The sequence below is a fragment of the Taurulus bubalis genome (genome assembly GCF_910589615.1).
Source record: "Taurulus bubalis genome assembly, chromosome: 7".
NCBI classification, from domain to species: domain Eukaryota; kingdom Metazoa; phylum Chordata; class Actinopteri; order Perciformes; family Cottidae; genus Taurulus; species Taurulus bubalis.
The window spans coordinates 26,781,573-26,796,098 of NC_136595.1; the positions used below are offsets into that span (position 1 = coordinate 26,781,573).

At 46.6% G+C, this 14,526-nt stretch overlaps 1 protein-coding gene across 1 annotated transcript in view; it reads right to left on the reverse strand.

Annotated features, from left to right (window-relative positions):
- The window catches only part of LOC306738933 (E3 ubiquitin-protein ligase LNX-like), a gene marked incomplete at its 3' end in the record, with an annotated part of 10,122 nt that extends 378 nt beyond the window's left edge, over nucleotides 1–9,744 (reverse strand). Inside the window, exons 1-2 of the mRNA XM_079220860.1 lie at nucleotides 9,614–9,744; nucleotides 3,540–4,040 (exon numbers count right to left, since the gene is read on the reverse strand). Coding sequence (XP_079076986.1) covers nucleotides 3,540–3,994 — 455 coding nt within the window. The 5' untranslated portion in view covers nucleotides 3,995–4,040; nucleotides 9,614–9,744. The remainder of the gene's footprint in view (nucleotides 1–3,539; nucleotides 4,041–9,613) is intronic.
- Between the last annotated feature and the right edge of the window lie 4,782 nt (nucleotides 9,745–14,526).

Genomic DNA, 14,526 nt, shown 5'->3' on the forward strand with positions numbered 1-14,526 from the left:
TCTAAGTAGAGTCGTGTCAATTTTATTTATAAAGCGCACATTTTAATCCCGTTACTTTCCCTCCTCCTCGTTCCCTTTCCTTGTTCTCGCTCTTCTTCCCTTTTTTTTTTTCAGCCGTTATCCGATTTTCACAGCGCTCAGCTGTCTGCTACCCTGGAGAAAGACACTTAGCTGCTGTAAATACCCCGTCTGGCTGAATATCTCAGCTGTGTGTGTGTGTGTGCGTTAATGCATGCGTGCACATAAGTTATCCCGCGGTACTTGAACGGCGCGCACACAGCGACACGACCACAGGGCACGCAGGAAATGGAAATGTAATTGGATTGTGACAGGATGCAGTTTTGTGAACAGAAACCAGTTCTAAACCCCACAGGAGTCGTTTCATACACTCGCACATTGACTCCTACACACACACACACACACACACACACACACACACACACACTCCATTATTCCTCTTGATAGCAGCAGCCAATACTTTCTACTGACGGGGAGAAACCAATCTGTGTGTACGTTGGTGTAATAGTGACAAAAGAGAAGGAGGCCAGATGCATCATGGTACGTCGCAGACGCGGCGGATCATTTTCAAGGCAAATGAAGAACGTCGTTGAAACTTGTGGAATCGTACATGTGGATAGCGTTAGAATAGTGTTAGCATAGCGTAGCAACGATCGATCCAAGTTCCACCGAGAAAACAAGCTTTTAAAAAGCATTTCCATCTGGCGGACAGACTTCAGACTTTTTTTACTGATCGGCATCATTATTATGAACTTATGTGTGGATTCGTACTTGTGGATAGCGTTAGCATAAATGTGTGGATTCGTACTTATGGATAGCGTTAGCATAAATGTGTGGATTCGTACTTATGGATAGCGTTAGCATAAATGTGTGGATTCGTACTTGTGGATAGGGTTAGCATAGCGTTAGCATAAATGTGTGGATTCGTACATAGTTAAACAACGACGTCATCGCCGAACGCCGACTGTTATGAAACTTATTCACGAGATCGACAGCCGCACTCGACAGCACACACAATAAAAAAAAAATATTCACACAAGCTGGGAAAAATAAATTAAGTGCACTTGAAAAAACAAGTATTTTCACACACACACAAAAACGAGCAGGAAGAAAAAGAAAAACCATCACGCTCAAGGCGGAACATCAGTAAAACACACACACATGCACGCTCTGGGTAAATTAATTTGACTAATACAGAAACTATGAGAGCGAGAGGCGAGAGGAGCGGCACATGCAGCGACAGGTTGGTTTCCCAGCATGCCCTCACAGGACCGACCAGAAAAACTGCCGGTGAGAAGCGTCTGAGATTTTTTTGTTCTTGGTTTGCGACCAGAATGACAACCAGCAACCAAAGGCCAATAAAAAGGTCGGGGATGATTACATGAGTATGAAATCAGCTCCGACCAGATGGCGTGGCGATCTCAGTCATTACAACTCCTGACGCTCTGCCAGACGGCGACGCCCATGGAGACGTAATCAGGGAACAGAGCTGGACGTGGAAACACACAAGATATGTTATTCTCGTCATATTTAAACTGGAGATATCGAGGGCAGCCCGGCTTTGTCTTCATGTTGCATCTTCAGAATCAGCTGCATTCTCTCTCCTGACCACCAGGGGGCGACTCCTCTGGTTGTATAGAAGTCTATGCTTCATGTGTTAAAGCTGCATTCTCTCTCCTGACCACCAGGGGCGACTCCGCTGGTTGTATAGAAGTATATGCTCATGGTCATTTAGAGTCAAACAGACCATAAAGCAGGGGACGCTTTAGGGGCGGGGCTACAAGGTGATTGACAGGTCTCTCTACATCTCTGCTCCATATTCCTAATACGGTCACTTCCGCTCATCAGACGCAAAAAAAAAAGCCAAGATGGCGACAGGGAATTCGTCTAACTCAATGGGAGACGTCACGACAAACAACAAATACTAGAACAACAACAACAATAACCAGCTTTATCAATCGGCTACCGTCACAACCACTGGACCACATAGTGAAATGAGATGATAACAGAAATGTCGAAACGGGCGTTTCAATCTCTTTTTCACTTCCTCCCTCCGGACGCGGCCTCTCACCTCCGCTGATAAAACCCTCTTAACTACGGAGAGCAGCCCAGTCCTCCCGGGAGTCGGCCTGGAGCTCCACATCGCATCCCGACACTCGCACTGCATGAAGGGAAAAGACAATGGAGCCGTGTGGAGAAAGAGACAGGGGGAAGGAATGAGGGTGAAGGGAAGGAGAGAAACAGGAAGTGGGTGCATGTGGGTGGCGGGAAAATAAGACGGAGAGGTTGGGCGGGAAAAAAAAGGTTCCGAACTTTCAAATGAATCGTAAACACTGGTTTGTGTGTGCGATGTGTGGTGAGATTAATTCTCCCAGAGGCCTTTGGGCTCAGGGAGTGTTAATGAGCATTAATGAAGACGGATGCAGACCGAGAGAAACCAAAGCGCTGTCTTTTAATGATGTATCAACAGAGGAGCTGCAGATGAGGAGGAGGAAGTCTGTCCTCCGGGAGCGGCGCTGTGGGTTACTGAGGTTTTTACCAGATAGAGTGTAAATAGAGAGAAATGCTCATAAAGTAAGAAGTATGCACTGAATATATCAGACTTTCTTTCATGGAGGACACAGATGGAGGATGGAAGCTTCCATACGAGGACCGGTTCTAAATGAAGAAAGACCCGGAGCATCGATGCAGTCCGGAGTTATCGGTTCTGCTATCGGTTCTTGAGAGACGTCTTCTTCTCAAACCTCCTCTCGGTATCTCTGTGTCTTTGCATCTTTGTCTCTCTGTTTCTCTGTCTATTTGTCTCTCTGCATTTTTGCATCTTTGTCTCTCTGTCTCTCTGTCTTTTTGCCTCTTTGCCTCTGTCTCTCAGTCTTTGTTGTCTCTTTGTCTCTCTCTCTCTTTGCATCTTTGTCTCTCTGTCTCTATGTCTCCTTGTCACTTTGCCTCTGTCTCTCTGTCTTTGTTGTCTCTTTGCATCTTTGTCTCTTTGCCTCTTTGTCACTTTGCCTCTTTGACTCTGTCTCTCTGTCTTTGTTGTCTCTCTCTCTCTCTCTTTGTCTCTTTTGTCTCTGTCTCTATGTCTCTCTGTTTCTTTGCATCTCTGTCTCTCGGTCTCCTTGTCACTTTGCCTCTGTCTTTGTTGTCTCTTTGCATCTTTGTCTCTTTGCCTCTGTCTCTCTGTCTCTTTGTCTCTCTCTCTCTGTCTCTTTGTCTCTTTTGTCTCTGTCTCTTTGTCTCCAGCTCAGTCCAGCGTGAGACTCACTTCGTGGCAGAGAGGAGACAAAGATCCAAAGTGTTTCTACGTCATACAGCAGGTAACGTTAATGATGTCATATGGAGTCTGATCATAAGATAAAGGATCAGTAATGAGATCATCAATGAGATAATTGATGAGCTCATCTTCCAAAAGGACCGGTGAGTATTGATGAGAGTTCTTGTATGGATAGCATCCTAACGATACCCGGTATATTGGAGGTACAAGCTGCTCGCTCAGGTGTACCGAGCTTCCTCCGTCCTACCTGCACTTGATGTGGTCCTCCAGATCCCCCCGCGGCAGCGTTTCGGTGCAGTGCTCGGTGAAGGGACAGGCCACGCTCAGCTTGTCCAGCAGCTTGTGCACCAGCAGGCTGGACTTCCTGCAGCTCTGCAGCATGAGCGCCGCGCGGCACACGGGGCAGAAGTCGCTCTCCAGCAGGAAGCTGGTGAGGCACTCCTGGCAGTAGGTGTGTCCGCAGGGCGTGTCCAGGGGCCGGATCAGCGCCTGCAGGCAGATGTGGCACACCAGGTCGTCGTCCACCTCGTCCCTGTACAGGTACTCGTGGTTCTCCTCCAGCTGGTGGCGGTGGCCGCACTTGGCGCACAGGTCCGTAGGCGGAGACAAGAGTTCGTAGTCCGACGGGGAAAGGGGCGGAGCCGATGCTGCGGCCATCGCGGTGGCGCCTTCGGGCTGCGCACTCTCCTCCTGGATGCTCATCTGGACTCCAGCACCGAGGTCGGGAACAGCAGAGATCTGTGGGGAACTAAGAGAGGAAGAGGAGCGTCGAGTCAGAGAGGCAGTAGAGGAGGAAGCAGCTCCATTACTCTGGAAGAGGCCTGTCAATCACCTTGTAGCCCCGCCCCTAAAGCGTCCCCTGCTGTATGGTCTGTTTGACTCTAAATGACCATAATGTACTAAATGAACATCATGCTGTATTGAAGAAGACTTGAAACTAGAGATTGAGACATAAACTCATGTTTACAATGTTTACTGAGGGAATACATCAAGAGAAGTAGAGTCATTTATATAGACTTCTATACAACCAGAGGAGTCAACCCCTGGTGGTCAGAAGAGAGAATGCAGCTTTAACACATGAAGCATATACTGTACTTCTATACAACCAGAGGAGTCGCCCCCAGGTGGTTAGTAGAGAGAATGCAGCTTTAACACATGAAGCATTGACTTCTATACAACCAGAGGAGTCGCCCCCAGGTGGTTAGTAGAGAGAAAGCAGCTTCAACACTCGGCAGAACCAGAAGTTGCCGCCTGACGTCATCCCTCCCCTTCAAGCCATTTTTTCTGTGATTTTTCAAACCAGGAACCAAAAAGAACCCTATATGGTTCTAGTTCGCCTTTTTATTTCTATATTTCATATTCTCTGGTGTACGAGAACAAATGTACATTCCATCACTGAGGGGAGGCAGACAGCACTTATCAGGGTGTGAAAATATTCATGAGCAGAGCTTCTCTTTCACAAAACAGCAGAACCCGACGGGAGCAGCAATCCTGCAAACTTTTTATTTTTTTTATTTTTTTATTTCCTCAGCTGGCACAGAGCAGAGATATCGAACTACTGAGATTTCTCCTCTAGATGCGGAGACATCAATATTACTCAAGTGTAGCGCCGGAGAGACACACAGAAGCCTCCTGCACTGCATCACACACACACACACACACACACACACACACACACACACACACACACACACACACACACACACACACACACACACATCACGGCTAAGGGTGTGACAGGATTTAAAACGTGTTGTTGTTGTTGTTTTTTTTGCAGGTTTACACCAGCAAAGCGAGCGTGCCAGCGGACACGTCATGTCCGCGGCGGGCGAGCTGCTCGAGCACATGGACACGAGCAGATGGGCTCAGTCAGAATCACGTCACCTTGGCAACAGGGAGACCCGCTGTCGACTGCTTAGTGAGACACGAGAGCTCAAAACAACAACAACAACAACATTTATAAACGTAATCCCAGTGATCGCTGGGTTGTCCTCTTAACCCCAGAAGCCGCCGGCGGGATTGAAAAGCATGTTTTCTTTAAACAAAAGCCAAAACGGCATCGTTTATCAAAGCCAGATGCTATAAAAAATACATTTTTACCGTCAGATTTTCAGCTTTCTGACGGTCCTTGAACACATCGTGTGTCAAAAAGAAGCCAAAACGAAGCTGAAGAGTGTGATATTTTATTATGCATGTCATATTTAAAATCTCTCCCTGAATAAACCGTCTGCTTTAACAAGATTCTGTCAAAATGTTTTAATTCTGAGCTCGTCAACGCAACTATGACGTCATGATGGATTCATCCGGGAGCAACGGTCACGTGACGACAAATCTGTGAACTTCAGAGCAGCGAGGAGAGGATGTTAAAACGTTTAGAGTTAAATATTTAAAGCGACTCCATTTCCCCAACATTGGTAACACTTGGGGAAATGTATCAATACAAAGATTCCATTGTTTTCCAATTTTGGAAAATAAATGAAGAAATTCAACTTATTATTTGTGATTTCTGTCATTGTAACTGTTATTCAGAACTAAAAGACCTTTTTGAGTTCCCTCTGCTTCTAGACGTGACTTTTATAGACGTGACACATCGTGCCATCAGTTTATTCTAATCCCTAAATACTCTTTGATGTGTTGCAGGAACAAGTGCAAACAAATCCTGCAGAGCAAAACCGCCGAGTCGTCAAAACGAAGCGGCCGTCCTGGTTTTGTTTTTACGCGCCGAGCCGCCTGAGCCTCGCGTCTCTGGGCGAAGAGGCTGAGCTGGAGGCCTCGTCACCTGGAGCCTGCAGGTGAGCTGCCATCACCACACGGGGAAGAGAGGGAACCGGAGACAAGAGGAGAGACGGAGAAGTTAAAGAAAAGGAAACATGAAGGCGGTTTTGCCTTCATTTTCCTCTAAATGCCTGATGTGAAGCGAGGACATAATCTCCTCGTTCTCTCGGGGGAAACGCTTTGGTGTCGAGAAGAGAAGAGGAGAGGAGAGGAGAGGAGAGAAGAGGAGAGGAGAGGAGAGGAGAGAAGAGGAGAGAAGAGGAGAGAAGAGGAGAGGAGAGAAGAGGAGAGAAGAGGAGAGGAGAGGAGAGAAGAGGAGAGGAGAGGAGAGGAGAGGAGAGAAGAAGAGAGGAGAGGAGAGGAGAGGAGAGAAGAGAAGAGAAGAGAGGAGGAGAGGAGAGGAGAGGAGAGAAGAGAAGAGAAGATGACAGGAGAGGAGAGAAGAGAAGAGAAGAGAAGAGGAGAGAAGAGGAGAGGAGAGGAGAGGAGAGGAGGGAAGAGAAGAGGAGAGGAGAGGAGAGGAGAGGAGAGGAGAGGAGAGAAGAGGAGAGAAGAGGAGAGGAGAGAAGAGGAGAGAAGAGGAGAGGAGAGGAGAGAAGAGGAGAGGAGAGGAGAGGAGAGGAGAGAAGAAGAGAGGAGAGGAGAGGAGAGGAGAGGAGAGAAGAGAAGAGAAGAGAGGAGGAGAGGAGAGGAGAGGAGAGAAGAGAAGAGAAGATGACAGGAGAGGAGAGAAGAGAAGAGAAGAGAAGAGGAGAGAAGAGGAGAGGAGAGGAGAGGAGAGGAGGGAAGAGGAGAGAAGAGGAGAGGAGAGGAGAGGAGGGAAGAGGAGAGGAGAGGAGAGGAGAGGAGGGAAGAGGAGATGACAGGAGAGGAGAGGAGAGAAGAGAAGAGAAGATGACAGGAGAGGAGAGGAGAAGAGAGGAGAGGAGAGGAGAGGAGAGAAGAAGAGAGGAGAGGAGAGGATAGAAGAGGAGAGGAGAGGAGAGGAGAGGAGAGGAGAGGAGAGATGGGGAGGGAAGGGAAGAGAAGAGGAGAGAAGAAAGTGAAGAGAAGAAAGTGAAGAGAAGAAGAGAAGAGAAGTGAAGAGAAGTGAAGTGAAGAGAAGCGAGGAGAAGAGAGGAGAAGAGAGGAGAGAATCAATAACGACGCGCTGATTGAAAGGAGAACGCAGGGATGTGAAAACAAAATGGCCGACAGTCTTCCGGCCCGACTGGAACCAATTAGCGTTAATAAATCATAAATCATAAATCCAGCTCGGAAAGAAGATACACACAGGACGGCAGTCAAACTTTTACCTGCACACAAACACATGCAGAGACATGTGGCCCTTCACACACACACACCCACACACACACACACACACACACACACACACACACACACACACACACACACACACACACACATACTTTCACACGGAGGGCACTCCCGCGCCTCAGGAGCATGGCTCTGAGGTGATGCTGCTGCTCTGGCCACGTTTCTACCTCGTCTCTCTGGGCCTCCTCACACGCTACACGCTACACGCTACACGCTACACGGCCGTTGATCCGCTCTCACGGTTCTCTACTGTGATCTGGGACGACTTGACGAGTTAATAATGACACAAGGCCGCAAGGCTGAGTCAGCTTTTTTGTTGTTGTTGTCTCCCCCACAATGACAGAGCGTGAAAAACGACCCCCGACGACGACCAGGAGAATGTGTCTGCGTCGGCACTCTCAGGCCGTTACACTTCCACCACGCCTTTTAATTCAAAACACACATATATACACACACACACAAATACATCATATCTATATCAATCAAACAAACGCGCCCTAAGAAGGAAAAGACGCAGTAAGACAAAGTGCACGTGAAAGCCTTAGTTAATCATTGTGGGTTGTGTTTCATGAGCTGTGACACACTGTGTGACGTGCACGCAGCTGGTGTGTGTGTGTGTGTGTGTGTCTGCAGGTGCAGAAGGTGTGGTCTCACGTCGCACAACCAGGAGAGAGCGGAGCGGCGGGGGAGCGGCTGCTCTCGAACGCACCATGTATCAGCTCTAAAAACAAAAGAGAGAGAGAGTGTGTGTGTGTGTGTGTGTGTGTGTGTGTGTGTGTGTGTGTGTGTGTGTGTGTGTGTGTGTGTGTGTGTGTGTGTGTGTGTGTCATGTAACACACCAGCATAGTCTGTCGCGTTCAGACATGTTGGTCCAGGAAAATTCCAGGAGGCTTTTTTTTTTTCTGCAGAATCTGATTCACAGATTGAAGAGAAACTCCTTCTGAACAAATGAAGAACAAACTTCTGTTTCTTGATAATTAATTAAACTGAAACTTCTTCTATCTTTCGTCTCCCCGTGCACACACACACACACACACACACACACAACAACCACGCAACACTCACACAACAACCACACAACACACACACAACAATCACACTGATACAACAACCACACAACACACACATACACAACAATCACACTGACACAACACACACACACAACAACCACGCAACACTCACAACAACAACACTCACACAACAACCACACAACACTCACACAACAACCACACAACAACCACACAACAACCACACAACACACACAACAATCACACTGATACAACAACCACACAACACACACATACACAACAATCACACTGACACAACACACAGACACAACAATCACACTGACACAACAACCACACAACACACACAACAATCACACTGACACAACAACCATATAACACACACACAACAATCACACTGACACAACAACCACACAACACACACACATACACAACAATCACACTGACACAACAACCACACAACACACACAACAATCACACTGACACAACAACCACATAACACACACAACAATCACACTGACACAACAACCACGTAACACATACACAACAATCACACTGACACAACAACCACATAACACACACAACAATCACACTGACACAACAACCACATAACACACACAACAATCACACTGACACAACAACCACACACACAACAATCACACTGACACAACAACCACATAACACACACACAACAATCACACTGACACAACAACCACACACACAACAATCACACTGACACAACAACCACATAACACACACACACACAACAATCACACTGACACAACAACCACACACACAACAATCACACTGACACAACAACCACATAACACACACACACAACAATCACACTGACACAACAACCACATAACACACACACACACAACAATCACACTGACACAACAACCACATAACACACACACACACAACAATCACACTGACACAACAACCACATAACACACACACACACTCACATACCTCACACAGCAATCACACTTACACAACCCTCTCACAACAATCACACGGCAATCACAATCACACACACATACAGGGAAGGATCCAATGCAAATCCATTTCATGCAAACCACTGAAACCAGTAACAGACTGGTTCACCGTCTCTAACGACTGACAGCTTGTTTTCTTGTAGTTTAAAGTCGACGGAGAGAAAGAGAAAGAGAGAAAGAGAGAAAGAGAGGAAGCTACTTACATGTCTTCATGAGCGACGTTCACTTTCAGCGGCGCGGTTCACCTGGACAGGTAGAGCCTCAGAGGGTGTAACGCTAAACCACTCAGAGGTTAAATGACTCATAGAGAGGACTTTGTCCGGCTCACGCCGTCCTCCGATTGGCTGCCGCTCTTCAGGAGGAGAAATTGTATCCGACAGCCGGTCCCGAGGGAAGTTTTTTTTTTTGCGACCCCGGAGCTTTGGGGAAAGACTGCGACTGTGAGCTCTGGAACCTGCTCACCTGGAGCAGGCCAAGGTGATCAGGAAGTAGCAAAGCAGAGGGGGCGGGGCCAGAGGAAAAGGTAAACAAGAAAACCGCCCAAACCGGCTCCGGGATTTCAGGGGAAACAGGAATATTTTTTACGGTGCTGACAGGGAGAGATGGAGGGGAACACCAAAAACTAAGAATAAAAACTGTTTCCAATGAGCACCAGTACCTCTATAACATGTTATATTGTGTATTTGTGTGTTTAGAATTGCCCTCTGACCTCTTCTACAACCCAATAAACGGTTAATGACCCACAAAGCGCCTCATGTAGCGACATGACTGACTTCCTGCCGACCGTTAGCATGAACAGAAAGCCGCTCTGGTCCAACAGGAAGCCTCACGCTGAGATAATGACCCCAAATATGTTGAACCTGTGTACAGTACACTCACTATAATACCTGTTGTGTATTCTCCTTTGGTGTGGTTTTGCTCCTCTGTGACAGCAGCTGCTTTTGTTAAGCCGTGCGTGCGACTCCGGCTTTGGCCAAAAACAGTCGTTACCTGTTTGCCTTTGCTCAGATGTGGTTTCCCTCTCAGCTTTACACCAACGGGCCGCCGTGCTGCAGGTGCTCCAGACACGACGAGACGCGTCCCCGTGAGTCACTCTGAGGTCATGAGGCCAGACTACACACTGTACACACTGTGTATTGTTGTGTTTGTGCGTTAGCTTAGAAGGGAGCGCTTTCATATCAGAGTCCGCTGGGTTTCTACAGTAGCCCAGAACGGACAAACTAAACACCTTTGACAGTTTTGAGTTGTTACCATAGTTCGGAAGTGAGCAGAAAGGGAATTCAGCTGGCTGCAATCGGCAACCTCACCACTAGACGCCACTAAATCCTACACAAGAGTTTTTTATGACATCATCTCTACGCGCTAGCGGCGTGGCAACATGGCAACATGGCAACATATCGCCACAACTATTGGTTGATTGCCAGACGTTCATCTAATTATACATTAATAATTATTTTCAATTTGGCTATATACATTTGAATACTTTGACTAAAACTAATGACATTCCCATCAGCCCTCAGCTGTACTTTGTGGCTAATGTTAGCATGCTAACACGCTAAACTAAGACGTGAACATGGTATTAAATATAGATAAATGTCAGTTTGTTAAAATACGATGAGGGGCAGCGAATTTGCAAAGTAGGTGAGCAACTTTTACGGATACTAAGGTGTGTGTGTGTGTGTGTGTGTGTGTGTGTGTGTGTGTGTGTGTGTGTGTGTGTGTGTGTGTGTGTGTGTGTGTGTGTGTGTGAAAGCTTTCACATAAGCGCTCTGGACGGGATTAAAATCACTGACCAGCAAAGGTAACGTTAAAATCATCCGATCTGAAACATGCTTTTTGTGCAACATGTTTAAATGTTTAAATGCACATGCAGCCCTCAGGTGTTTTGTTTCATGCATTTTCATTTCCAACTAAATTCTAAGTTAGTTTCACTTCCCACACCACTAACAACCCTCCTGCAACACGTGTGTTTAGGAACAGGAACTCTCGATCGTCTCGTCTATATTTCTTTCTCAAGGTTTTTTGCCGTGTAAGTTCACAGCCGGTGAACAATCATCAGTGAAGACTAGAGTGACGGGTGATGAACAGCACAGACCTTTACAGCTGTCGTATCACTCCCACTTCCTTTCCACATGACCACTCCTCTGTCTCCTCTGCTCCACTCTGATGAACGGCATCATATCACAGGACGTGCTAACTAGCGGGGAAACTCCCACCATTTGACATATTTTTATTTTATGGTGTGCACTTGCAACCAAGCTGCAAAAAAAAAGACACAGAAACGCACGACTTCAGGTGGTTAACATTGTGAAACAATTGGCCAGGTTTAGGCAACAAAACTACTTGTTATGGTGAGAAAAATATATGGTTTGTGTTTAAATAATAATGTAACAACGTAAGATAACAACTCAATGTAACAAAGTAGCATAAAAACGTAATATAAGATAAGGCAACAATGTAACGCAAACACTGTAATGCAACAATGTAACGCAACACTGTAATGCAACAATGTAACGCAACACTGTAATGCAACACTGTAATGCAACAATGTAACGCAACAATGTAGCGTACCAATGTAATGTAACACTGTAATGCAACAATGTAACGCAACACTGTAATGCAACAATGTAATGCAACAATGTAGCGTAACAATGTAGCGTAACAATGTAACGCAACAATGTAGCGCAACAATGTAGCGTAACAATGTAGCGTAACAATGTAGCGTAACAATGTAGCGCAACAATGTAACGCAACAATGTAGCGTAACAATGTTGATTTTAGTTTTTCCGTCGTACACGAACAGCAGCAGCAGTTTATGAAAACTGTATGTGGGCTAAATTTATTTACTATATTAAGGTTTAAAGTTAGGCATAATTAAGGGGCGTGGCCTAAGGGGGGTGTCGTCTCAGGTCGCGAACTGGCTCCACCGATGATCCACCTCTTCGCCCACTTTTAGACTCAGACTGTGTCGTCACTGCCCACACCGACCTTTGAGCTTCACACTCCGCCCACGTTTTACAGTCATTGGTTAACCCCGAATGCAAAAAAAACATACATCCACATTCAATGTAATCGTGGTTTGCAGAATGTGTTTTTTTTTTTCTGGCGACTGGGCTGTTTCGCTACAGCGACTCAAATATTTGGACTTTCTTCCACTCTGAAGTTCTTTGAACTGCATCCTGTTTCATTTCTGCTGAGTCCTCGGCTCGCTGCCGCTGGAGTTGATCTGAACACTGTGGTGCAGGTGAAACCAATCTGCCCCTGTCTCTTTAGGACACTTTCTCTGATTCCTCTCTCTCACACACACACACACACACACACGCACACACACACACACACACACACACACACTGAACACACTCCCCCTCCTCTTCTCTTCCCAGCTTAGCTGTGCTTCACATTCCTCTGACAAACTTTCCTCTAAATCCCCGGCGATGATTTGAATTCAGATGGCAGACGAGAAGGAACGAGAACCGGCTGATACAAAGATGGCGAATATCACCATTTCAACTCACTTTCTGACACCCCCCCTTTCATCGGTTTCTCTCTGGAGGTTGGCCTCCCGCCACACAGCATCCATATTTCATGGCGGCGATGCAAATGCTCGACCCGCAGCTTGAATATCGAAGAGGGAGGAGGTCATCAAACGGAGCAACCTCCTCCTCGTCCTTCTGATGTGACGGCGTGGCTGCAGGTGTGTGTCTGTGGACATGAATCAGCTTTTAAGGACATTTTGAGGGTCAGTCCGAGAGAAAGGAGCGGTTTGTCAAACACAAAGAATTCAGTTTTGTCTGCTTTGAAAGGGCCGTAAATATGACGTGAACCAGAGCTGCACTCAATGCTCACTGGAGCAATATTGTCTCTAGACCTCTTTTTCCCTGTGTTTGAGTCGTCGTAGGAACCCCAAATTAATTCCAATACTTGTGTTTAATGTATGTATTTGTTCAGCAAAGTCTTCTGCAAAAACAACACTTTTATACCATATTTGAAATGTTCAGGAGCTTCTGCGTGTGCCGTATGAAGAGGTTTTAGAAAGAAAGAAATGTTGTGCGATAATAGGCGCGGGTGGGCTTTTTGTGCACGGTACAGTATGAATGCAGACACATTTATTACACATTATACAGTATACTTTCTCCGTCTGCATTTCTAACTGTAGTTTCCTTGCAACAATGATTTGTTAATCTGAGTTAATCTGAATTCAGGAGACTGCATGCCTGTGCAGGCCGCGCTTAGAGGGGAGTTCCAGTGTCTGTAAACCTGTCAGACCTCTGTGATGATTACTCATGATAACAATTCACTCGTCACCTATGTGTCATTAAAAAACACAGACAACACTTTCTACAAGAAACAGCAATGATTTACTGTCATTAAAACCTACCGTTCTGCAGTCCAACCCAAGTGCAGAGATTAAATATCTCAAAAGACTGTTGGCTGGATTAGCGTGACATCACTCACAGACATTGATGGTGCCGAGAAGATAACGTGAGCTGACTTCTCCTCTAGCGCCACCATCAGGTTTAATACGAGCTGCGCTAGATCTTCGCTCAGACAACAGGTGTTTGAAGATATATTATTATTAAAGCTCCTTTAACCAATAAAGAGCTCAAACTCAGAAGACAATCTGAAACCACGAGAGTGGATGGACCCTCGGTGCTGCGCTGTGATTGGCCAGTCTACGTACAAGGGTGCGGGACTTGGCGAAGGGTCAATGACTTCAAGGACTCAATGGAGGCTCCACGTTGTCCCTGAGTCTTTACGTTGGAAGTGAAGAACACCAGACATCCTCAGACCCTCGTTGGGTTCAGACCCTCGTTGGGTTCAGACCTTTGTTGGGTTCAGACTCTTGTTGGGTTCAGACCTTTGTTGGGTTCAGACTCTCATTGGGTTCAGACCTTTGTTGGGTTCAGACTCTCGTTGGGTTCAGACCTTTGTTGGGTTCAGACCTTTGTTGGGTTCAGACTCTTGTTGGGTTCAGACCTTTGTTGGGTTCAGACTCTTGTTGGGTTCAGACCTTTGTTGGCTTCAGACCCCATTGGGTTCAGACCCTGGTTGGGTTCAGACCCCTGTTTGCTTCAGACCCCCGTTGGGTTCAGACCCTGGTTGGGTTCAGAACCTC